We start from the raw sequence: 26,032 nt of genomic DNA, 5'->3' as shown, positions 1-26,032 counted from the left end.
TGGTGTCTGCAGGCTCCTTCCCGGGGCAGCCTTTATACCCGACAGTGGGCGTTCCAACAACACGGAAGCACACTGTTGACTTCCTCCTGGCTGTTTCCACCACGGTCCACAGCAGCTTCCTGTCTGGGGACGCACTCCTCTGTGTTATGCTCCACCGTAAATCACTTTGGCTTCAGGCCAATTCCTCTCTCTGTGAACAAGGCGTCTGGGTTTGACCCCACGTGGGGTTTCTCCAGGCCATCACTGTGTACGCAGCCCCCTGGCTCCACTCGGAGGACTGTGTCCTTTCAATCCTGTTTGTCTCGTGCCATCAGTGGAGACCTGGAGGCAATCATGTATTTTGAGATTTTATTCTGTGCAGGAACACGTTAAAGCAGGGCTCACCAACTGAAGTCTGAGGGACGCAGCTGGCCCGCTGCCCGTTTGTAATAAAAGTCTTATTGGACACAGGCATGTACACGTCGTCCGGGGCGGCTTTTGCACTGCAACGCTGAGCAGTGATGGGAGAGACCATGCGACCGCAAGGCCTGAAATGCTTACACCTGCTCTTCACGGAGCGTTTGCCAACTCCTGCCTCATGGTCGTCTACACAAGAATTGATTTGTTCATGCAACAATTATATCCTGTGTGCTGGCCATAGAGATATCCTGGCCCCGTGAGCCTTCCAGGGCCATGAAGAAATGAGTGAATGAAGAAATTCATGCATGAAAGAATTCCAGAGAGGGCTGAGTCCCAGGAAGGAAACAGGTTCAGCAGATAGAGAGTGATGGGGGTGCTGGGGGGTGGTCTGGGGGCCTCTGTGAGGAGGCCATGCAGAGCTGGCACAGGGGATGTGAAGAGGGGAGGGGACAGTGTTCCAGCAGAGGCAGCCGTGGGGGTGAGGTGAGGACACTGCTGCAGAAGCAGGTGTGGTCCAGGAGCCGCGGGAAATCCCACCGTGTGGGGTGCGAGGGTGCAGGGGCCGGTGGACCAGGCATCTCAATCCTGGGCTGACAGAAGGAGAAGGAGTCAGTGAACTTGAGGACACATCAGTAGAAATCATCCAATCTGAAGAAGTGGGAAAAAGAGTAAGAAAAAGGAGGAGGGCCTATGAGACGGTGTCAGAAAGTCAAACCTACAAGTAATTTCAACCAAAGAAGGAAAAGAGACTGACACTGACGCATAAGAATGTTTTGAAGAATAAAAGACAAAAATCCCCAAATTTTATTTTTTTTTAAAAAATTTCAACTTACAGATCCAAGAATATCAGAAAGCCCCTAAAGCCCCAACACAATTTGGCACAGCAGTAAAAACCACAGATTCCGGAGGGAAACCAGGCAGCTTCAAACACCGCTTCTCTGTGTGCAGTGGTGAGAATGTGCCCACGTCATGGGCTCCTTCTAGAGCCTCCTAATTGCACATCTGTACCAGTGGGGTGTCACCCACCCCTTGAATGGCAGCAGGACGGATCATTAATCAGTTATGAGACTGTCCACGTAGACGCTTAGCTCTGCACCCGACACAAAGCTGGAACTTGGTTGTTACTGTTGTTATTGCAACAACGTGGACCCTGCACAGTGAGGACCCAGCCCCATGGCTCCCGCCCGCTGGGAAGACCTTCTGGATTACTGAGTTTCCAAAGCAAAATGGGGACCCTGGTGGGGTAAGTGTGACTGTGTCTGTGCAGACAGAGGACAGGGTATTCAAAATTGGGAAGGATCTTGAAAATCGTGATGTGGAGCCCCTGTCCCCAGCTGATGGCCCTTCACCATCCATCCTGGACTCGACTTCAGAGTCACGTGGCCGCTGAGTCACAGGGAGTCTCCAGCTGAGGAGGAACCTCCTGGACTGCGTCACTTCAACGAGAAACTCCAGGAGGAAACCCATGGAGAGGAAGAGGAGAACAACCAGGAAACCACGAGGAAGGCACCTGGTGGCTCATTGCCAGGACGCCCACAGCCCGCAGGTATAAAGGTCCCCCTGGGCCAGGAGCCTGCAGACCAGCCCGTCCTCTGCCCTGACCCCAGCCCAGCCCCACACCACCATGTGCCACACCAGCTGCTCCACAGGCTGCCAGCCGGCTTGCCCTGCCCCCTGCTGCCCTCCCCTGGTCTGCAGGAGCTCCTGCAGGCAGCCGGCCCCCTGTGTGTCTCTGCTGTGCCGGCCCGTGTGCGGCTCTGCCACCTCCTGCCAGTCGGCGTGCGGCTGCCTGTCCCCATGCTGCCCACCCACCTGTGGCCAGGCCTCCTCCTGCAGCCCGGCCTGCTGTGTGCCCAGCCCCTGCCAGGTGGCCTGCTGTGTGCCCGTGAGCTGCAGGCCCACTGTGTGCACACCTGTGAGCTGCAGGCCCACTGTGTGTGTGCCCGTGAGCTGCAGGCCCATTGTGTACCTGGCCCCCTCCTGCCAGTCCTCCAGGTGCTGCCAGCCCTCCTGCCCCACCCTGGTCTGCAGACCTGTCCTCTCTTGCAGCCCTTCTTGCCGCTGAGCCTGTGGCCTCCCAGGACCCCTCCTCCATGTGGGGTCAGAAGCAGCTGGATCTGAACTCCTCTGAGGCAGCCCAGACGTTGTTCACTTCAGACCTTCCAGACCCAACTAGACCACCTTGCAGCAAGGCCGCGCCATCCCAGCCAGCCAGGCTGAGGGGTTCACCCCCCAGTGTCCCCTGACAGCAGCCCGGGTCATCCACCTGGAGCCCACACTGGCTGGTGCAGCGTCCAGACTGCAGCCTCCAGCATCAAAGGTCTAATAAACACCGTAGTGGATGCTCATCCCAGTGTGTGTGACGTCTCTCCGTTGTGTCCTTCCTTAACTGCTTCCCCAGGGGTGGTTTCCTAAGGATTCCGGAAAGTTCCTTCTCTGCAGAGAAGGCCCAGCTTACCAGGTGGCCGAGACTTGGCGGCTGACCGCTGAAAGGTGGCCTCTTGGGGGAGTGAGTGTGCTCCTGGCACTCAGTCCGATGGGACCCCCAAGCCTCCCTTTGTCCCACTTTTTCCCTCGAACTTCGAGGTGAGTGCTTGCCCTGCTCTGGGTGGGATGGAGGGCAAATCTCTAACTTTCCGATCTGACCCCTTTTAGGTGCAAAGGTCCCCTGCTCAGCAATCACCATGTGGAGCCCACTCTAGTCTAAAAATGCAGACTCTTTTGCACTGAAAAGTGCAGCTCCTCCTTCTCCCAGTCGGTGGGAAGGAGCCTCCTGGGTGACTTCTGTGGTCCCCCAGAGAGGTCCACGTCCTAATCCCGGAACCTGGGAATACGTCCCCTCACAGGCAGAGCAACTGTGCAGACGGCAGTGATTAAGGGTCTTGTGATCGGAGATGGTCCTGCATCACCCAGGTGGGCTGAGGGCATCACAGGGACCATGAGACGGGGGCAGAGGGAGACCTGGCTACAGCAGAGGTGGCCATGGGAGGATGGACACGGAGCAAGGGGCCACAAACCGAGGAATGGGGAAGCCTTTAGAAGCTGGAAGAGACGAGGAACAGATTCTCCCCGGAACCTCCGGGAGGAGACAGCCTGCCCACACCTTGATTTAGCCCCGAGACACCCATTTCCCATTACATCATTCACAGCTGCGAGAGGATAAATTCGTCTTGTGTTAGCCACGACATCCGTGGTCCTTTGTTACAGGAGCCACAGGACCAACCCAACTTCTCTGTGGCACGCCCTCCGATTCCCACCCTTCCTGCGTGGTCCTGCCAACCGCAGCCCTGACCATCGCGGGCACAGGGAGGAGGCGGGAGCCGCCAAGGGAAGCAAGGCGGGGGCACCACACAGGTTGTGAGGCCGGCTCCTCCGTGCCCTGCTACGGGTTCTTTGAGCCCATCCTTCCTGCATGGGCTCTTCCTGCTGCAGCTCAGCCCCAGGGCCCCAACCAGCTTAGCCCCCATGGTGTGAACCCCGGGCCACTCCAGAGCACCGGCCATCATGGCGACAGGTGGGAGATACCCAAGGGGGCGCCGTTCTCATCAGAAGGAAGCTGTTGGCGCACCAGTGTGCCGGGGGGGAGCTCTTTGGGAACCAAGAAATAGTCTAAGAGGAACACTGTCCAGGGGGCCCTTCCTGCAGGAAGACACACATCTAGAAACTTCCATCATGGTAATGTCACACGACAATGAGGATGCGAAAAGCAGGAGGAATTCTTAGAGTTCCCACTATGTGAAACTGTCTTATCCGTCGTTCCGTTCAAACCAGGCGGCCTCGCTGGCTGATTCATCATCACCTCTGTCTAAGCCATGTCATCTCACATCACGTCCTCGCCTCCCAGACACCCTCCCTGACGCCCCCGGGGGCCGCCTTCGCTGGCCACCAGTACCATGCAGGTTTCTCCTCTGATGCCTTTGAGGGCGGAGACTGTCCTGGTCTCAGTCAGGATGAGTCAGGATGATGGGGTGTCACGGGCTTGGGGAGCAGGAGTTGCGTTCGCTGCCGACAGAGCGGCCCCGAGATCTGGACAGTCTCAGTGCATTTAGAGTCATCACTGCATCACAGACATGTATTAAATAAACCTCTGAAGGTAAAGACCGCCTGTCGTCCCTGACTGATCCTCTCTGTCTGCGTCAGCGCTGCCGACGTGACCCGTGTAGACACCCACGGCCGCCAGCAGCTCAGCCTGTTTTTCCACTGGTGTCACATGGGCCACACGCGACCACGTGGTACCTGGCTGTGCCCGTCTGTGGCTGTAACTGACTTTCCCAAGAGGGTTCTGGATGTTCTGGTGCCGTGGGGGTCAAGGCAGGAGCACGTCCATGCAGATGACCCGTCTGTCCGTCCTTCTGTTGGACTGTTCTGGTGTCACCGTGGGTGGTAAGTTGCTGGTCTCCACGTGTGTCAACATCCCTGCACTTCACTTTTTTGGGTTGGGGGTGAGGTGGGACCTTCTTCTGTGTCTTTCCTAACTCTTTGTGCCATGAAGAGTCCATCAAGGCCTTGTCCATCTATCTATAGAGAGGGCCCCACTTTTCTTAAATTCAGTGAACAAGTACCAGTACAGGTTTGCATAGACTCGGGCAAACTGAGGGATTTAAGAGTGAGGCAGGGTTACAATGCAGCCACTTTCTCTTTAAGTCCCTCTTAGGGTTTTCGCTCCGTCCCCTTCCTGGGGTAAGGCTCATCCTGGGTGGGAGAGGGACCTACAGCCCTGGGGAGGTGCCTCCTGTTCCGGGCCCATCTGCCGCCCGCCTCTGCTGTTTTCCTGCTCCTGTGGGCCTCCTCTGTCTGTTCCTGGCCCAAGGGATGAGTACGGTACCAATGCGCACCTGGTCCCTCTGACTGGTACCCCCTTGACTCTCTAGTGCTAGTGGTCCACTGAGACTGCAGGCTCATCCTCCCCAACTGTCCCATGGATTTGTTCACAAGGTGACTTATTGCTCTGGGCCTCCTCAATGAGGCCTTGAAACCTTGAGTAGAATGAGTGATGTGGGAACTGACACCCATGCCCCTCTTGGGGCCCATGGGAACTTCCGGATGCTTCAGAGCATGCAGGGGTCGGCCTCAGGCCCTGTGCAGCACCAGCGTGCAGGCGCTCCTCCTCTCTGTGAGCCCCTCTCTCCAAAGGGCGTCAGCAGGATCCCCGACCACACGGGGTTTCTGCTGCTCCCCACTCAGCTGCACACTGCACGGGCAAGGGGACGGTGTGCACAGGAGGCCCAAGGCCCCTTGGAGTCCAAGCCTCCTGCACCCACGCCTGCCTCGGGGGCCAGCCTTGGAGGGCTCTGCATGGCGGGAGGGGGCCACGGGGCGGGGCAGGGGACCAAGCAGGCAGATGCGTCCACTCTCAGCTCTCGGCGTCCCTCAGCTGTTTGAACCCAGGTTTGAGACCACGTCTTCACTGTCTGGTTCTACCAGACGGGGACCCGCTGCCCACGTGGGATGTGGCGGCCGGTGGGGCAGGGGGAGGCGCTCAGTAGGAGGAAAGAAGAGACAGAGGGCCAGATTTCCTGACACAGACGTTGTATTGATTATAGCCATGGACGTTTGTCACGCCAAGTGCCGGCAACCAATCCGCACAGGAGGCTCCCAGGTCCCCCAGGCCCCTGCCTTGAGGGATCTGTGGGTCACCTCTTCTCAGAAAGGGCGGCTGGGTGAGCAAATCCCCGGGCAGCTACTATGTGTCTGCGATGGGGAGAGAGAGGTCTTGGCATCCAAGGGTCGGGCTCCTGGGAGGGACCTGTGCTCAGGAGCAGAGACAGCAGCTCGAGAGGCAGGAGCCGGAGCCGCTCAGAAGCAGGACTTCTGGGCTCGGGTGGGGCCTCAGCGGGCTGCGCGGGAGCACGTGGGGCGGCAGAGCAGGGACACGCAGGAGGCCGGGCGGCAGCAGCTGGGCTGGCAGGAGGCAGGGCCGCAGCAGGAGGGGACGGGCACACAGCAGGCAGGCCTGCACACGGGGCGGCAGATGAGGGACACGCAGGAGGAGGGTCTGCAGCAGGACGGGGGGCAGGGGCTGGGCTGGCAGCACGAGGGGGCTGGGCAGGGGCCGGCCCCAGAGCAGACCGGTGTGCAGGAGACGGGAACACAGCAGGCCTGCTGGCAGGGGGAGGAGGCACAGCATGAGGGCTGGCAGCTAGACTGCTGGCAACACGAGGAGTCTGAGCAGAGGGAGGGCCCAGAGCAGACAGGCACACAGCACACGGGCTTGCAGCAGATGGGGGTGCAGCAGACGGGCACGCAGCAGGCCTGCTGGCAGGGGTAGGAGGCGCAGCATGAGGGCCGGCGGCTAGACTGCTGGCAACACGAGGAGTCTGAGCAGAGGGAGGGCCCAGAGCAGACAGGCACACAGCACACGGGCTTGCAGCAGACGGGCACGCAGCAGGCCTGCTGGGAGGGGGAGGAGGCGCAGCATGAGGGCTGGCAGCTAGACTGCTGGCAGCACGAGGGCGTGCAGGAGCTGGTGCAGGCTGCCTGGAAGGGGCTGCACACACAGCTGGCGGGGGTGCAGACGAGGCTCAGGCAGGGGGCCGGGGCGCAGCAGCTGGGGGCACAGCAGGGGGGCTCGCAGCAGCTCTCTGGGCCGTCGTCCACCTGCCAGGAGGAGTCGGGGCAGGAGTCCCAGACACCGGGCTGGCAGACCCGGCTGCCATAGCTGAGGTCGCTGGAGCAGACAGACAGGGTGGAGGCGGCCATGGTGGGGCGGTGGGGCTGGAGGAGGGTGGAGTGTGTGTGTGAGTGTGCATGGTGCCAGGGGCTGTGGCTTTTATACCCCTCTGGGGTGTGTGTTGTCCCAGCAGGAGGCCGCATACCCTCCCTTCCTTGTTGGTGTTTTGCACTGTGAGGACCTTCATTATGGCCGGTCCACTGCCATGAAATGTCCTTCCTCAGCTCGTAAAACGTGGACCATGCTGGTCAGGGCTGCTGTCCCAGTCCTGAGTCTGCCCTGCAGGGACACCTGCCTGAAGGAGCAGCCTCCTTGTGGCTGACCCTCCAGCTTCCACAGGGCGGGTCATATGTCAGGACGCCTGGTGACAGTGGCTTTGGGCCCATGGGGACGCATTCTGTGTGGGTCCAGGCTCTGTGTGCAGGCTCCGACCTGGGCCGGCAGGCCAGACCTGTGACTGGGGGACAAGTGGCCGAGGTGCCTGTTTTGGGGACAAGACAGTGTGAGGACGGCCCTTCCTGGGTGGGCTCTGTGAACTTGATGGTCCCGATGTTGGCCCAGGGCAGCGAGGAGGATGTGGCCCAAGGACTGGTGAGGGCCTCCACTCCTTGAGAAGGAGATGGAACATTCCAGCAAGGCCGGCGCTCCTTTGTTCTTAGGAGGATCAGATTCAGGGACTGACCTTTGGGTCCTAAATCGCATCCCCAGAGCCCATGGTTAGTTGTCCTGAGGGAGGCAGGTCTGGGGTCGGGGCCCGAGGGTCAGGGCGGGATTTAATCTGGAGGAGGAGGCAGGGCACGAGGCTGGTGTGGAGAAGCTGGAGGACAATCCATCATCAACGTGATTTCAAATGAAACCCAAAGGGAATCTCTTTGGTACATAAATTGGGACTATTGAACTGTCAGAAAATAGTGGTGTGCATTATGGATGAAAGGTCATATGAAAATTAAACAGTTCTTACAACTAAAACAGGGTGAGATACAAGGTATTCAATATGAAATTCAAAACACTCAAATTTCCAAGAAGCGTATGAAATGCTAGTTGATCTCATTAACAATTAAATTTCTCAGATTACAACATAAATGTCCCACCTGTACGATCACCCAAGATTTAGGATCTTAGGGCTGTTGGGCATGGGGGCCTCACTCTTAGAAACCTTTAGCAGCTATGATTTTTTAAAATTGTGATAACACTTAATATAAAATTTGCCTTTTTATCCATTTTAAATTGTACAATTTAGTGGCATTTAGTACAGTCACAATATTGTGCAACCATGAGCACTACCTAGTTCCAGAACATTCTCATCACTCCAAAAGGAAATCCTATGCTGTTAAGTAGCCCCTCTCCAGCTCCTGTCAATCACTGCCCTGGTTTCTGTCTCTATGGATTTGCCTATTCCGCATATTTCATATGAAAGGAATCATACAATATGTGGCCTTTGTCTCGGACTGTTTTCACTCAGCATGATGTTTTCCATATTTCCAGATACATTGTAGCATGTATCAGTGCTCCATTCCTCTTTATGGCTGAATACTATTCCACCGTATGCATGTACCACATTTTATTCATCCAGTCAGCAGTTGATGGACATTTGGGTTATTTCCACCTTCTGGCTAATGTAAATAATGCTGCTATGACAGTTTTTGTTCAAGTTTTTGCTTGAACACTTCTGTTTGAGTCTCTTGGGGTATCTACCTAGGAGTTGAATTGCTGGCTCAATTGGTAACTCTGTGTTTAACTTGTGAGGACCCGCCAGATTGTTTTCCACAGCAGTGGCACCATTTTACATTCCTAGCAGCAGTGTATCAGGGTTTCTATTTCTCCAGGTGCTTGCTGACATTTGTTATCTTTTTCTTTTTTTTTTTAAATTCTAACCACCCTATTGGGTGTGACGTGGTGTCTCACTGTGCCTTTGATTTGCATTTCCCCAATGACCAATGATAGTGGGCTTCCTTTCATGTGCGTGTTGGCCATTTGCTTATCTTCTTTGGAGAAATGTCTATCAAAGTGCTTCATCCATTTTTAATTGGCTTGTTTGTCTTTTCGTGTTGATTGTAGGAGTTCTTTATGTATTCTGAATACAAAACCCTTACAGAATTATGATTTGCACATATTTTCTCCCATTCTGTGCGCTGTCTTTTTACTCTCTTGATAGTGTCCTTTGATACACTCTGATAATTTTGATGAAGTCCAGTTTATCTGTAGTTTCTTTTGTTTCTTGTGCTTTTGGTGTCATATAGAAGAAACCATTGCCAAGTCTAAGGGCATGCAGGCTTCTTCAAGAGTTTTATAGCTTTGGCTCTTGTTTTTAGGTACTTGATCCATTTTGAGTTAATTCTTGTATATGGCGTGAGATAAGGTTCAGCTTCATTCTTTTGCATGTGGAGATCCAGTTGTCCCAGAACCATTTGTTGAAGAGACTATTCTTCCCCCATTGAATGGTCTTGACTCTCTTGTTAAAAATCAGTTGACCATCGATGTATGGGTTTGTTTCTGGACTCTCAATTTTATTCCATTGATCTGTATGTGTATCCTTATGCCAGTGCCACTGTTTCGATTACTGTAGCTTTGTAGTAAGTTTATTTCTTCATTGTTAAGTTGGATGTCTTTTATTTCTTTTTCTTGCCCGGCTGCTCTGGCTAGAACTTCCAGTACAATGTTGAATACAAGTGATGAAAGTGGTCACCTTTGTCTTGTTCCTGATCTTAGGGGGAGAGCTTTCAGTCTCTCACCATTGAGCATGACGTTAGCTGTGGGATTTTCATGATGTCCTCTAGTATGTTGAGGAAGTTCCCTCTATTTAAAGTTTATTGAGTGTTTTTATCATGAATGAGTGTTGGCTTTTTTCTGCATCAATTGAGGTGATCACAGGACTTCCCCTCTTCGTTCTATTACTGTGGTGCATTATACTGATTAGTTTTCATGTATTGAATCTCACTTGCTTTCTTGGGAGACATCCCACTTGGTTTTGGTGGAAAATCCTTTTGCTATGCTGCTGCATTTCGTTTGATTGTAATTTGTTGAGGATTTTTAAAATCTTTATCTATAAGGAGCATTGGTCTATAGTTTTTCATTTGTTTACCTTGTCTGACATTGATATCAGGGGAATGCTGACTTCATAGCATGAGTTAGAAAATGTTCCTCATCTTCAGTTTTTTGGAAGAGTTTGAGAAGATTGGTGTTAATTGTTCTCTAAATGTTTAGTAGAATTCATCACTGAAGCCATCTGGTCCTGGGCTTTTCTTTTTGGGGAGGTTTTTGATGACTGATGTCATCTTGTTACTTGTTTTAAGTCTGGTCAGTTTTTGTATTTATTCTTGAGTCAGTTCACTCACTTTAGATCAAAATATACAAATAGATAGAAAGTAAAAGGATGGGAAGGGGTATTTCATGGATATAGTAACCAAAAGAGAGCTAGGTGACTATAATAACATCAGACGAAACAGACTTTGAGGCAAAAAATTGTAAGAGACAAATAAGGACATTAAATATTGATGAAAGGGTCAATATATCAATAAGATATGATAATTTTAAACATATATGCACCTATCAACTGACCTCCAAAGTATAAGAAGAAAAAATAGGCAGAGTTGAAGACAGAAATAGACAGTTGTAGTTCCATAGTAATAGTTGGGAACTTCAGTAAATCATTTCCATTAATAAAAAATGAAACAAAAGAACACCTACATTTAGATGAATAATGAAATGGAGGACTTGAAGAACACTATAAACCAGCTGGACATACACACAACGTTCAACTCAACAACAGCAAAATACACATTGTCTCAAGTGCACATGGGATATTCTCCAGATTAGACCACATGTTAGGCCACAAAATAAATCTCAATAAATTTTAAAAGATTGAAATCACACAAAGTGTCTTCTCTGACCACAATGAAAGGAAACTAGAAATCATTAACAAGGAAAACTGGAAAATTTGCAAATATATGGAAATTCAACAACATGTCCTTAAACAACCAATGGATCAAAGAAGAAATCTCAAAGGAAATTAGAAAATCATTTCAGATGAATGAAAATGAAAACACAGCAAACCAATACTTATGGGGCACAGCAAATTCAGTGCTCTGAAGGAAATGTATAGCTGTCAACACTTGCATTAAAAAAGAAGAAAGATTTCAAATCAATAACCTAACTTTATATGTTAAGGAACTAGAGAAGAAGAGCAGACTAAACCCAAAGCTAGCAGGAGGGAGGAAATAAAGATTAGAGCGTAGGTTAATGAAATAGCGATTGGAAAAACAATAGAATCAAGGAAACCAAAAGTTGGTTCTTTGAAAAGAGCAAGACTAAGAGAGCAGGTTCAAAAATTACTAAACTCAGAAATAAAAATGGGGACATCACTGTTCAAATTAAGGATTATTTGAGAGTATTTTGAACAACTGTACACCAAAAAGATAGATAACCTAGATGTAATGGGAAAATCCTTACAAACATACACACTACCAAAGCCGACACCTTGACTGGTGTTGTTTTCATACGGCTTCAGGTTGCTCCTTAGTGCCCTTTTATATCCACCTGAATGATCATTCCTCATTGGGCAGGTCTACTGCAATGAACTCTTTCAACTCATATTTCCCTGGAAATGTCTTAATTTCTCCTTCATTTTTGAAGGGTACTTTTGCTGGATATAGACTTGTTTGACAGTTTTTTCTCCCAGCATTTTAAACATGTCATCCCACTGCCTTCCACCCTCATGGTTTCTGATGAGATATTGGCTGTTAATCTTCTCTTCTGCGGCATTTAAGATTCTCTCTCTGTCTTCACGTTTGGATAATTTGATTGAATGTGTCTCAGTGTGAATTTCTTTGAGTTTATTCTACTTGGAGTTCATTGAGATATTTGGATGTGTAGATTCACGTGTTTCCTCAAATTTGGGAAATTTTCAGCTCTCTTCTCTCTCTCCTTTTTCTGGGACTCCTCTTCCGTGTATGTTGGTCTGCTTGATGTGGTCCCACAGGTCTCTTATGCTCTGTTCATTTATCCTCACTCTTTTTTTTCCAACCACTCCTCAGACTGGAGTGTATCAGGTGACCTAACTTCAAGTTCACTAATTCTTTCTCCTGCCTGCTCAAATGTGCTACTGAGCCCCTCTAGTGGAGTTTTCCTTTCAGTTATTGTGTGCTTCAACTCCAGAATTTCTATTTGGTTCCTTTTGATATTTCTCTCTCTCCTTTTTTTTTAAACATGAGTTTCTTTTCTTTTTTTAAGATTGGCACCTGAGCTAACATCTGTTGCCCATCTTTCTTTTTTTGTTGTTATTCCTCTTCTCCCCAAAGCGCCCCCAGGACATAGTTGTGTATTCTAGTTACAGGTCCTTCTAGTTCTGCTGTGTGGAACGCCACCTCAGCATGGCCTGATGAGCGGTGCTAGGTCCATGCCCAGGATCCAAACTGACGAAACCCTGGGCAGCCAAAGTGCAGTGCATGAACTTAACCACTCGGCCATGGGGCCAGCCCCGATATTTCTTTTTATTGATAATCTCTCTTTGGTGAGACATCAGTCTCTTAGTTTCTCTTAGTTCTTTGTTCACAGTTTCCTTGAACTCCTAGAGTATATTAAGAGAGTTGATTTATAGGCTTTGTCTAATAAGTTCAATGTCTGGCTTCTTCAGGGATAATTTTCTATTAATTGCTTTTTTCCCTGTGAATAGGCTATACTTTCTTTCTTCTTTGTGTGCCTCATAATTTTTGTTGAAAACTTGATATTTTGAATACTATAATGTGATAACCTTGGCTATCAGATTCTCCTCCCTCTAGAGCTTGCTGTTGCTGACTGTTTGTGGTTTGTAGTTGTGTTTTTGGGTAGTGACTTTTCTGAACTCTCTTTATGATGACTGCACTCTTTGTCATGTGTGGTCACTGTTCCATTAGCTTAGTGGCAGATGGTGATTCAACAGAGAGTTTCTTAAACACCTTGGGCCAGCATATATCTTCCCCAGTCATTGTAGCTGGGCTCTGTTTGTGTGTTGGGGCCCACCTTCCACCCTCAGCTGTGCAGTTTACAACTCTGCCTTCACCTTTATTTCCTGCTTGCTCAGACCTGGAAACACAGCCAGAGGTGAGCGCCGAGGGCCTTCTCAGGTTCTTTCTGAGTGTGTACCCCCTCGTGTGTATCTATGGGGACCCTTAGACTTCTAGGAATCTGTGGAAGTTTTGAAAGCCCTATTCCTCAAAGCATCTCATTCGCCTGCCTTTCATCCTAGACTTTTTAGGGTGTCTTCTGTTTGCTGTAACTTGTGCCTTTCCCAGGCACAGTGACTGACCCATTTGACAAACATTCTCCACATAGCTGCTTCCCCACCTTTGGAGAGTTCTGAGTTAGGAGAAGTAAAGGCAAGCCCTTTATGTGGGTCCTTGAAGAAGCCACCAGGGAGGTTAAACAGACAGCCACACTTCTTTCAGAACAGGGTCCACACTGCTCCCTCCAGCACCAGGACCTCACTGGGACCCAGGCTGCTGGGGACAGGAAAGGGGTAAGGTCACCATAATGGCACAAAGCTCTTCCTTCTGCTGCAATGGCCTTTTTTCTTCATGAAGCATTCCCTTGGTTGTTGTAAACCTTTGATCATTTTCCAGAGTTCACATAAAGTTGATTCTGATGGTGTTGCTAGTTTCTCAGTGTTTCTATGGGGGGTGGGCCCTTAGAGTTCCCTATTCCTTATCTTTTCACACATCACTCTTAGCAGACACAATTTTTTTTCTTTTTGTTTGCTGAGGAAGATTCTCCCTGAGTTAACATCCATTGCCAATTCTCCTCTTTTTTTGCTTGAGAAAGATTAGCCCTGAGCAGGCACTATTTTGAAAACTCCTTTTGAGGGCATCTGTCAGTATCTCCCAGAATTTAAAATCAGCAAACACTCCGACCTGGAAATCCCAACTCTAGGAATTGAGGCACCGTGAAAACGTACACTTGTGCACACAAGTATATGGTGAGGACCCTCACAGTGGTGTTTGTCATAATCAAAACTAGAGAAACTTGAAATGCCCATCTACTTGGTTCTGCATAAATCAGTAATGCTCTGTCCATGATTTGGGATGCTATGCTCCTGGGCAAAAGAAACCACCATGAGATATTTTTCCTCATCAAATTGGCAAAGATAGAAAAATGTGAGCCCCTATGTTGCAAGTCTATGCTGTTATTAAGAAATAAAAATCCAGAGCCTCTTGTGTGCCACACAGATGTTCACATCACCAGTGTCTGTGCCCTTTGCCCTACAGTTCCAGTTCTCGGAGTCTGTTCTCAGACGCACTCAGTTGTGTGTGAAACTGCACCTAGCTACACCTTGGCCCATGTTCTGGATACCTTCTCTCACTGTCCTGGGCTTTCTCCACCATCCCCGCTCGAGATCTCCCCTTTCCCACCTGCTCTCCATCAACCTAGCCCAGCAGGCGGAAGTCAGGCTGCATCTTGTTCTCTCTCCGCTGCATCCCAGCAGCTGGCACAGTCCTGGAGTACGGGGCAACCCAGGGCCTCTGTCTGTGTGCGGGAGCCCAGGATGCCCAGCCATCAGAGAGCGCTGTGTGGGCGCTGGGCCAGGGACTGCCAAAGTCTTCCTCGTCCCCATCTCCCAGCTCAACTGTGGTCCAGGATGTCCCCCAGGAAGGAGCTGCTTCTACCCACAGTGAGTTGAGGGGCCTCTGGTCAGAGCCCAGGTGGTGCCCATTGGACCTGCCCAAGAGCAGAGCTTCTGGAACCCCACAGGACCTGGGACAATGGCCAGACAGCAGAATGATGCCATGAGGTAGACATGAGACTCCAGGTGTCACGTGATAGAGCCCCCAGGCACCCGCAGATGGTGCTATAGAGAGAGTCTGAGGGACCCAGGCCTCACTACGGCCCCCTCTCACCCCAGGTGTGTGCACAGTCAGCACAAAGGGCCAGTGAGGGGAGCAGAGTTTTTATTGGTGCTCAGAGGTCAAGAGGGACATTGCTCGGTGCAGGACCAGGGTCAGGAAGGGCCCAGCCCTGACCAGAGGAGGGATGTGGCTTGGAGCAAAGAAGCACAGTGTAGAGTGGCCAGGGTGCCCATGGATCAAGGTCAGGAGAGGAGCTCCATGAGCATTTTAGGCCCCACACCTGGGCTGGACTAGGGCAGGCGGGGCTGGTCTTTCCTCTGTGCTGAGAGACACCTGGGTGGGGTGGGCCAAGGAGGCTGGGAGATCAGGGGCTTCCAGGGGCTGGAGGGGAGGAGGATCCCTGGAGCCTGGCTAGCCCAGGGGATGTGCCCGGTCAGCAGCAGGTTTTCTGGGCTGGGGTGGTGCCGCAGCGGGCCACGTGGGAGCACGTGGGGCGACAGAGCAAGGACACGCAGGAGGCCGGGCGGCAGCAGCTGGGCTGGCAGGAGGTGGGGCCACAGCAGGAGGGGACCGGCACACAGCAGGCGGGCCTGCCCACGGGGCGGCAGATGAGGGACACGCAGGAGGAGGGTCTGCAGCAGGATGGGGGGCAGAGGGTGGCCTTGGAGCAAATGAGTGTGCGGCAGACGGGCACGCAGCAGGCCTGCTGGCAGGGGGAGGAGGCGCAGAGGGAGGGCTGGCAGCTAGACTGCTGGCAGCACGAGGTGTCTGAGCAGGGGGAGGCCCCAGAGCAGATGGGCACACAGCACACTGGCTTGCAGCAGACGGGTGTGCAGGAGACAGGAATGCAGCAGGCCTGCTGGCAGGGGGAGGAGGCACAGCAGGAGGGCTGGCAGCTAGACTGCTGGCAGCATGAGGAATCTGAGCAGGGGGAGGCCCCAGAGCAGACAGGCACACAGCACACAGGCTTGCAGCAGACAGGGGTGCAGGAGACGGGCACGCAGCAGGCCTGCTGGCAGGGGGAGGAGGCACAGCAGGAGGGCTGGCAGCTAGACTGCTGGCAGCATGAGGAGTCTGAGCAGGGGGAGGCCCCAGAGCAGACAGAGACACAGCACACGGGCTTGCAGCAGACGGGGGTGCAGGAGACAGGCACGCAGCAGCATAGGGGCTCGCAGCAGCTGGAGGTACAGCACGGGGGCTCGCAGCAGCTCTCCTGGCCATTGTCCACCAGCCAGGAGGAGCCGGGGCAAGCACTGGGTGAGCAGACCCGGCTGCCACAGTTCAGGTCGCTGGAGCAGATGGACAGAGTGGAGGCGGCAATAACGCAAGTCCTGGAGCAGCAGGTGTCGGCCATGTTGGGCTTCTGTGTCGGGAGGTGAGCGGGTGGAGAGTGAGTAGTGGGGAGTGAGTGAAGTGCTCTGGGCATTGGTGCTTTTATCTCCCTCCCTGGGGTGCAGGGCCTCACCTGATCTCGACAAGCCTTCCCTTTCCTTGTTGTTGCTCAGAGTGTGTTATTTGCTGAGAGGTGTTTGTAATCTAGTCCCCAAGACTTCTGAGTGTGTCTGGTGGGCTGATCACTGGAGGTGCGTTTGTGTCCTGAAAACAGGTGCTGAGATGCAGCGTTTCTGTTGGCGAATGGCTCCTGACTTGGGTGTGTCTGTAAAACCTTGGCTCCTCTTTCCATCTCTTTGCTTGTGTATCTTTGGGATAAATTCTAGTCCCAGGATGTTTTGTACCTGCAGATGCTGCACCCGTGTTCCTGACCCTCTTCCACTGAACAACGGGTGTCTTGACCTGAAGGGGTGCCCCGTCTCGCCTGCTCTGTCTGCAAACCTGGTGGGGTGTCCACGGCTCTCCTCTGTGCACACGACTCCCAATGTCCATCTCAGATGCTGTTCTTAGTTCTCCTATGTATCGCACAATTACCAAATCGTGTATATTCTGTTATTTCTTGAGTTTTCAGTTTCAGGTGTGATCTAATTTCCTGTTGTGGAAGAAAGCGCTTTCTCTTGTTTTCCACCAGCCCCATGAGAAGTTCCTCCTTCCTACCCCAATATTTGGTTATATCAGTGTTCAAAGTCTGTACTATTTTAACCGAGTGAGTGTTGTTCATAGTCTGCGTAGTGGAACCAGAGTTAATTTCCTTACTTGTACATGTTTTGTCTTTGCTTGTGTTTTTCTTAGAGTTAACAATTGCTTCTTTTGTTTGTTTGCTTATTTTTCTGTGTAGCTATCATTAGATTATCCCCAAGCTCTCTGACTAATTCATCCTCAAGCTCTGCTCAAGATGTTCAAACATATCAGGTAATCTGTCAGCTTCATTTATTTTTTAGAAACATTCTCCTAGAGCCCTCTTTATTTATGGTCCAGCCTTTGTTGGTCATTCCCTCAGCCTGAGGCACAGGTGTCATCCAGGGATCTCCCTTCACTATTATCTTTGGATTTCCCTCCATCTCTCTCCTATCATGGATCTCTTATTTCCTGAATGCCGTGTTGTTTTCTTTCTGGGTTTATGCCCTTATTTTGGTGGAGTACATTCTCCAGTAGCTTTCTGAAAATGGATGCATAGGAGATAAATTTTAGCATAACTGAAAATGCCTTTATTCTGCCCTATACCAAGTTGATAGTTTAGCTGGGTATAGTCTCCTGGATTGGAAAAGTTTCCCCTTAGAATATTTAGTTGGAGAAATAGAACATTTCCAGAATTCTAAATGTTCTCTTGTGCTGTTTCTCAGTTAACCCAGCCCCCCCCCCCCCCCCCCGCCCCAGGAGTCGTGGCTATTCTTCCTTCTCTCTCCATTGATTAGTTTTGCCTATTCCAACTACTCTTTTGTTGATGGCTCCATTTGCTCAACAAAATGTCTGTGATAAGCACCCATGTTGCTACATGCATCATAATTCATTCTTTTTTGCTGTACTGTACATCATTGCATCAAAGCATACCATACATTATTTGTCCAGTCTCTTTCCCAATGACACAGATTTAGATTATTTCCAGATTTTGGCTAATATTAATGCTGCTATAAAAATTCTTGTACATTTTGTTTTTGGTGAATATATTTACTAATTTCTTTTCGGTGTACATCCAACAGTGGAATTGCTGGGTCATATGTTAGCCATACATTTAGTTTAGCGTATCTTGCCCAACAACTTTCTAAAGAAACTTATATTCCTACTAGTCAACTTTATGAATTCCAACCACTCTATGTCCTTTATAAAATGAGGTGTTCTCAGTCTTTTAAAATTTTATCCATTTTGGAAAGCGCATAGTGATACCATATCATTGTATTAATTTGCATTCCCTGATGAGTAAATCTACTCATTCAACATCTGGATATCTTTTCTTGTGAGGTTTCTGTTCATGTCATTTGCTTTTACTTTTAATTGAGATTTTTGTATCTTATTGATTTGTAGAAATTTATTATATATTTTGAATATGAGTTATTTGTTGTATATATGTGTAGTGATGTGCTGGTAAATGTTTAATAACTGGCTGCCTGTAAAACAAAAACAAACCAGCCCTGATTTGTTGTGTTTGCCAGTTTTCATGGTGTAAACACTTTCACCATAGCTACCAAGGTGACGTCACTGAACACTGAGCTGGGGAGAGGTCACGGTCAGCTCTCGAGAGCTCCTGCGGGTTGGCTCAGGTTGCCCCCAGATATGTGCATTGCAAATTACTCATCCAAGTCTGGGGTCCTGTTTTGCATCCTCTCGATGGGGTCCTTTTTAAAAAATGAGCTTTTTTGAGGTATGATTTACATATTTTAAAATGTACCCATTTAAAGTTTCCATTTGATGAGTTTTGGGAAGTGTGTACACCTGTGTGACCACTACCACAAGAAACATAGAGAACTTTTCCATCATCCCAAAAGTTTCCTGTGTGTTCTTTCACGGTCAGTCCCAGCCCCTCCTGACCCTGGTCCCAGGAAACTACAGCTCTCCTCCATATCTACATCAGATTTGTCTTTCTAGAGTTTCATATAAATCGAATTATGTAGTATGGACTTTTCTGGTGTGGTTTCTGCCCCTCAGCACATTGAGATATGTCAGTATATGTGTGGTTGCAGGTGTCAGTGGGGGGTTCCTTTTTGTGAGCTGAATTCCACTGCGTGGATGTAACACTTGTTTATGCATTCAGCTGTTGAATGGATAACATGCATGGCTAGTATGAGAAAAGCTTCTCTGAACATTGTGAACAATTCTTCGTGTGGCCCTGTGTTTTCACTTCTTTTGGGGAAATAGCCAGGAGCAGAATGTTTGGGTCACGTGATAGGTGTGTGGTTTACGTTTAAGAGACCGCCAAACTGTTTTCGAAGCAATTGTACCATTTTACATTCCTGCCAGCAAATGTATGAGAGTTCCAGCCCCTCACATCCTTGTTGACCCTGGGTGTTGTTAGTCTTTTTAATTTGAGTCATTCTTATGGGTGCATGGTCATAGTCATGGTGTCTTTTAATGACTCGATGTTCTTAATTTTAACAAAGTCCAATTTATTGATTCTTTTCTTTAACGATTAGTGTTTCCTATGTCCTATTTCCAAAGTTGTTGCCCACCACAGCATCGTGAAGACGTCCTCCTCTGTATTATTCTAGATCTTCACTATTTTACCTTTCACATTTAATTCTATGGTCCACCTCCAATTAATTTTTGTGTTCAGTGTGAGGTAGAAGTCAAAGTTTATTTCGTTCCATGCAGATATCCAATTGCCCAGCACCATTGCTACCCTCTGATTCTCAGGGGCCCCCTGATGGTGAATCAAGTGACAATGCAGGTGGGGTCATTACTGGGCTCCTTTGGGTGCCATTGTTCTATCTGTCTCTCTTTGTAGCGATATCTGGATCTGGTACTTATTGCGACAGAAAATACTCCCTTTTCTTTTCACGTTCTTCTGGGATCGCTGACCTATCCAAGTTTTATCCCTCGTCTTGCATTGATTCCAGTGAGGACATTTTCCTAGAAAATTATCCTCTTCATCTAACAGTCTCAATTGCATTGACTTATAGATATATATTTTTCTCATAATTTAAAATTTTCTCCATCTTCAGTCGTGTGCCTGTTTTCGTATTTAATATTTTTTCTACCTCTTTGAGATTTGCCATTATTTTAATTCTTGTATAGACCTTTTAAAAAACAAATGTTTCATTTGATTGATTGTATCTACTATTTCTTTGTTTTTAATTCACTAATTTCATTAAGTTATTTCTTTTACTTTCTTTTGGAAGTTTTTCTGAATTCTGAAGTGAAGTCTTATTTATTCTCAATCTTGCTTAGTTTCTGCTGTTTGTCTTTAAGGATTTAGTCTATTCCCTGAACACGGATCTCTCAAGCCCTCACCTCCTCCCACGCAGGACCTCCTCCCTTCATCTCCTGAGTTTGCCATTGGGTTTCCGTTTTCTGTTCAATCTGAAAGAGCACCTTTAAATTTTCCAAAGGAGCCTTCCTTTTTATAGTTATAAGTTTATCTCATTGCATGTGGCTCAAGAATGTGGTCTATGCCACTTCTTGTTACCTGCCCGGATAGTTTTTTATTATAAAATATTTCAGATAGTATAGAAAATAATATAATAAGCGCCCATGTATCTACGAATCAGTGTAAACAAATCTTGACGTTTTACCATATTTACATTTGCCGTATTTACAGAGCAATACAGATGCGCGCCCTCCTGTTGCATCCCTGCCCTCTGCCTCAGGGGCACTGTTCTGAGGCTGGTGTCCGTCAGTCCCGCATATGACTTTGTAGTTTTTATAGAGGTGTTACAGCCATGGAGACAAAGTATTGCTTTGTGTTTTTGACCCTTAAATATGTATTATTCTGTTTGTATCGATCTGTGGCATGAATTTTTTTTTTTACTTAATGTTATGTTTTTGCGATTCACCCAGATCGATGTGTTTCCCGGCTCAGTCATTTTAACTGCTGTGTACTCTTCCTCTGGGTGTGTGCACTATGGTTTAACTGTCCATTCTCCTCTTGAAGGGCATTTAGATTATTGTTCTATTTAGATTTTTCAAACAGTGCTGTGAGATGCTCTGTGTGAGTCTCTCGTGCACACGTGTGAGATCTTCTCCAGGGGAGCCATCCCCAGGGTGTAGGGGGTCCCAAGACCCACCCCCCGCATCCCCAGGTTTGATGATTTGCTAGAACTCCTAGGACTCAGCATGCAGAGCTGGCTCAGTGCAGAGAGAAGACCCTTGGGGGGAGGTCGGGGACACCAGGCGCACCCTTCCAGAACCCCTGCCATGGAGTCATGCAGGACACGCTTAACTCCCCAGCAAGGAGCCATGATAACACATGTGAGGTGTCGTCTACCGGGGAGCTCATCAGAGACCAGCGCCTGAGGTTTTTATGGAGGCTGGTCCTGTGGCTGCCTCTGCCTGGCATGTACCAAAATCCAGCCTCCTGGGGGCAGAGCAGGTGTCAGCACAAGTCGTGGTGTTTGTACTAATGGTTTAGGCCCAGTGAGTCACTCTTCTCACTCAGTGGTGGGGACCCTGTGCAAATGCGCGTTCCCAGATGCCAGCCAAGGGCCAGCCTTGTGAGCAGGGTCAAGGGTGCCCATCCCCGTCTGCTGTGCTAGCTCCTTCCTGCACAGGGCCCGTGGGTTCATCCTTCTGGAGTGGGGGCACTGCAGACAGTCTGGGTTCAGGGAAGTCACCCCTGAAAGGTGGCCCCCCTCCCCGAGAGCAGGCATTGCTGTCAGATTATTCACCTTTTGTGTCCTTGAAAGTGTGTCCATCTCTTGGATACACATGTAGCCAGAGTGATGGGGGCATTTGAAGGGGTAGGAACATAGTGGCCCCGGAGAGCTACCCAGGACCACCTTTATGTGGGGGAGCGTCAGGCAGGGGTCTTGGTTATAAACAACAGGAATGAATTCTGGTTAAATTCATCAGGCAAGGAGTTTATTAGAAGGGACTGGCAGCTCACAGAACGAGGGGAAGGTAAAGAAACCAGCTCAGGAACCAGTGGAGGAGCCAGGGCCACACCCGGGTCCGGTGGCGGCGATGAGAAACCCACTCCAAGCAGTTCATCTTCTCTGCTCCACTCCACAGGACCTTCAAAGGCCTGGGGGAGGCCAGGGGCCTCACTGGGTCTCTGCCAACCCAGGCTGGGGGGCAGGGCACGTTGATTTGGGGGAAGTCAGTCCTTGAAGAAATGGGTGAGCTATTCTGTGGAGGACGACTGCACATGTGTGGCCAGGTGGCCACAAATGCCCACTGCGGGGGCCCACGAAGGGGGCTTGACAGCTATTTTGGCTCTTGGTAAAGAATCCAGGGGCTGCAGATGGCAGTGAGCTCTCGAGCTTTGGGGTGCCTTTAATCACTCAGCAGCAGGACTTCTGGGTCGGGGCAGGGATGCAGCAGGCCACGCGGGAGCACGTGGGGCGGCAGAGCAGGGACACGCAGTAGGAGGGTTTGCACACAGGCCGGCAGAGCAGGGACACGCAGGAGGCCGGGCGGCAGCAGCTGGGCTGGCAGGAGGCGGGGCCGCAGCAGGAGGGGACGGGCACGCAGCAGGCAGGCCTGCACTCGGGGCAGCAGATGAGGGACACGCAGGAGGAGGGTCTGCAGCAGGACGGGGGGCAGGGGCTGGGCTGGCAGCATGAGGGGGCTGGGCAGGGGGTTGCCTTGGAGCAGATGAGTGTGCGGCAGATGGGCTCGCAGCAGTCCTGCTGGCAGGGGGAGGAGGTGCAGCAGGAGGGCTGGCAGCTAGACTGCTGGCAGCACGAGGGGCCTGAGCAGGGGGAGGCCTCAGAGCAGACGGGCACACAGCACACGGGCTTGCAGCTGTCACGGGTGCAGCAGACAGGGGTGCAGGAGACGGGCTCACAGCAGGCTTGCTGGCAAGGGGAGGGGGTGCAGCACGAGCGCTGGCAGCTAGACTGCTGGCAGCATGAGGAGTCTGAGCAGGGGGAGACCCCAGAGCAGACAGGCACACAGCACACGGGGGAGCAGGAGACAGGTGTGCAGCAGACGGGCACGCAGCAGGCCTGCTGGCAGGGGGAAGAGGTGCAGCAGGACTGCTGGCAGCACGAGGGCGTGCAGGAGCTGGTGCAGGCTGACTGGCAGGGGCTGCACACACAGCTGGCAGGGGTGCAGATGAGGCTCAGGCAGGGGGGTGGGGCGCAGCAGCTGGGGGCGCAGTAGGGGGGCTCGCAGCAGCTCTCTGGGCCGTCGTCCACCTGCCAGGAGGAGTAGGGGCAGGAGTCCCAGGCACCGGGCTGGCAGACGCGGCTGCCATAGCTGAGGTCGCTGGAGCAGACGGACAGGGTGGAGGCGGCCATGGTGGGGCGGTGGGGCTGGAGGAGGGTCGAGCGTGTGTGTGTGTGTGTGTGTGTGCGGGAGAGGGGGTTGAGAGTGTGTGAGCTGCCTGGGGTGCTTTGGGCTTATATACATGTTGGGGTGTGTTGTCCCAGCGGGCGGCCCCCACGCCCGCCCTTCCTTGTTGCTGTTTGGCACCCTGAGAACTCTCATTAGGGCCCGTTTGTTTTTAGTCCTGGGAGATGTTGCTCAGCTAGAAACTCCTAGTGTATTGGGGTCTGTTGACACTTCCTCGGCGACCTTTGGTGCAGAGCACAGCGCTGATGTAGAAAGGGTGAGTGTTGTCCACACATAGTGTGTCCTGGGTCTGCATTGGTGGCAGCAGAGTTCCGTCTCTCCCCGTCCTGATGGCCCTTTGCCGATACCTGGGATGGGTCCAGGGCACACCTGGGATGGGTCCAGGGCGCACCTGGGATGGGTCCAGGGCGCACCTGGGATGGGTCCAGGGCGCACCTGGGATGGGTCCAGGGCGCACCTGGGATGGGTCCAGTGCACAACTGGGATGGGTCCAGGGCACACCTGGGATGGGTCCAGGGCACACCTGGGATGGGTCCACGGCACACCTGGGATGGGTCCAGGGCACACCTGGGATGGGTCCTGTGCACACCTGGGATGGGTCCAGTGCACACCTGGGATGGGTCCAGGGCACACCTGGGATGGGTCCAGGGCACACCTGGGATGGGTCCAGGGCACACCTGGGATGGGTCCACTGCACACCTGGGATGGGTCCTGTGCACACCTGGGATGGGTCCAGTGCACACCTGGGATGGGTCCAGGGCACACCTGGGATGGGTCCAGGGCACACCTGGGATGGGTCCAGGGCACACCTGGGATGGGTCCACTGCACACCTGGGATGGGTCCTGTGCACACCTGGGATGGGTCCAGGGCACACCTGGGATGGGTCCACTGCACACCTGGGATGGGTCCAGTGCACACCTGGGCACTCTGCTTGTCGGGGTGCCACGGCTTCCTGAGTGGCAGGCTGGAGAAGCCCAGGTCGAAGAGGCGCTGAAGCCGGGACAGTTCCCACAGTGTCTCCCCTGCGCTCTCTCTGGTGCAGGGAGCTCCCCTGAGGGTGCAGGTGGCAAAGAGGAAAAGGTGTGACAGTCAGGCCATGGCACTTCCCATTTCCCTGGTGGGCAGTGCACACCCTGCCTTCTGCCCGACCGCTCAGCGAGGCCCCAGATCCTGCGGCTGTCCACAGCCTTGCCATCTCCATTTGCATTCACCGCACACCACAAAGCCACGAGTGTAAGCCAGAGCTGCCTGTCCATCTCCCTGCAGAAGGCACAGCCACGCAGCAAAGCTTCATACAAATGCCAGGGATCGCTGTTGTGTTTCCTGTTGGTTTTTCTGATTGTTAACCGAACAATTTCTTGTGTCACCCCAGCCAGAGACCTGAAAGGTCACCCAGGCCTCTCCCTTCCTTCTGCAGATAATATCCAAGTAGCCGCCACATCATTTTGGTTCTCTCTGCTAAATATGTTTCAAATCCTCTCTGGTCCTTTTATTCCCAAGCATGGATTTATTCCCTATGTGGCAAATCTTCCCATGAGCTGGAAACAGTACCAGGCTGGAGGATGTGAAGATGAACAGGTCGCAGCCCTGCCCTCTGCATCCCTGCCAGCCCAGGAGAGCTGGGCTTGTGGTACCCTGTGATGCAGTGATGACCGGGCATGGCACAGCATGCACTGGGCCCGGAGGGGTGGGGCCTGACCCAGGTGGGAGGGCTCTGGGGGCCTTTCTGGCAGAGTGCGATGCTCCTGCTAAGCCTAGGGCCTCGAATTTTCACCCTTCCCAGCCGTTTTGTTGCCAACACTGATTATCAGCCCAGGTCTCTCAACCCCTGGGATATTTATGAAAGGCAAGAAAAGGGTTCTAGGAATTCAATTGAATTTATATTTTGAGACACAAAAATAAGATAGATTTGAGCCTGGCCTCCTGTGCTCAGCTCCTGGCCCCTTGGGGGTATAGGAACTCATCACGGAGACTGGACAGGCATTAAAGAGAGAAAGAGAGGGAGAAGATATTTCTGCTTCCGTCTATGACTAGGTAGCTTGTGCCAGACATATACTCTTGCTGAGAATAACTTGAAAACCTGCATAAAATACAAAAACATCTGTTGAAAGCTTTTTGAAGGCTGCCGTTAAAACTAAGAATTGAGGGGCACACATTCTGGAGATGAGAAAGCTTCAGAGAGGTGAGCCAGCATCTCCAAATAGCTTTTCCCTTAAGTGCAACTGATGAATCTTCAATGGGGGGATGGCAAAAGGCTGCAACTGAAACGTACAGAAGCCAGCAGAGCTTCTAGAAATTTCATGGGGCTGGAGTAAATTACATGGGAATTTGTGACTGCAGAGGCAGCAAGGACTCATGGGGACAAGATCCTAGACAGATGGGAGGCACCAAGAAGAGCTCTAGAAGAGGAGGTCGAACCCTCAAGGCATTTGCCAGATTTTCATGCTCTGCGGGGAAGATGCTAAGAAGGCAAACAGAAAGCCACTAAAAAGCCAAGCACAGTTTTTGCAGCCTCATTACCGAGGAGTCAAAACCTGGAGTTAAGACCAGCCAAGGAGGAGTGGCTCTCAGTTGGGGTCTCTGGAGAGCTAAATCCTAGGAGTGGGGAAAAACAGACCTTACAGAGACCTCAACTCCCAGCTTCATGTCAATAAAGTGCCCTGCCTCTCAGCAGGCTGCCTGCCAGAGGGTGAGGTGAAACTCTCCGGAGAGGAAAGGCTCATTCAGAGCTGCTAGAATTTTTCATACACAACGTCAAACATGCAATCAAGAATTACAGTCATGCCAAGAAATACGGCCAAGAGA

At 51.2% G+C, this 26,032-nt stretch overlaps 3 protein-coding genes across 3 annotated transcripts in view; 1 reads left to right on the top strand and 2 right to left on the bottom strand.

The window, feature by feature from the left end:
* Positions 1-26,032, top strand: part of TSPEAR (thrombospondin type laminin G domain and EAR repeats) — a 182,092-nt gene that overhangs the window by 64,195 nt on the left and 91,865 nt on the right. The gene's annotated exons all lie outside the window — the stretch shown is intronic.
* On the bottom strand, positions 5,921-16,547 carry LOC106842962 (keratin-associated protein 10-4-like). Its single transcript, XM_070489039.1, has 3 exons — positions 15,581-16,547; positions 13,538-13,545; positions 5,921-6,886 (listed from the first exon to the last, which is right to left on the bottom strand). Exons 1-3 carry the CDS (start codon positions 16,310-16,312, stop codon positions 6,229-6,231), a joined length of 1,398 nt encoding a protein of 465 aa, XP_070345140.1. The 5' UTR covers positions 16,313-16,547; the 3' UTR covers positions 5,921-6,228.
* Positions 21,781-23,230, bottom strand: LOC106842951 (keratin-associated protein 10-12-like). Its single transcript, XM_070489036.1, has one exon. The coding sequence runs from the start codon at positions 23,169-23,171 to the stop codon at positions 22,212-22,214; it is 960 nt and encodes a 319-aa protein (XP_070345137.1). The 5' UTR covers positions 23,172-23,230; the 3' UTR covers positions 21,781-22,211.

This window comes from Equus asinus, chromosome 18 (genome assembly GCF_041296235.1).
Source record: "Equus asinus isolate D_3611 breed Donkey chromosome 18, EquAss-T2T_v2, whole genome shotgun sequence".
Taxonomy (NCBI): Eukaryota; Metazoa; Chordata; class Mammalia; order Perissodactyla; family Equidae; genus Equus; species Equus asinus.
This window is presented reverse-complemented; position numbering and strand designations above follow the sequence as displayed.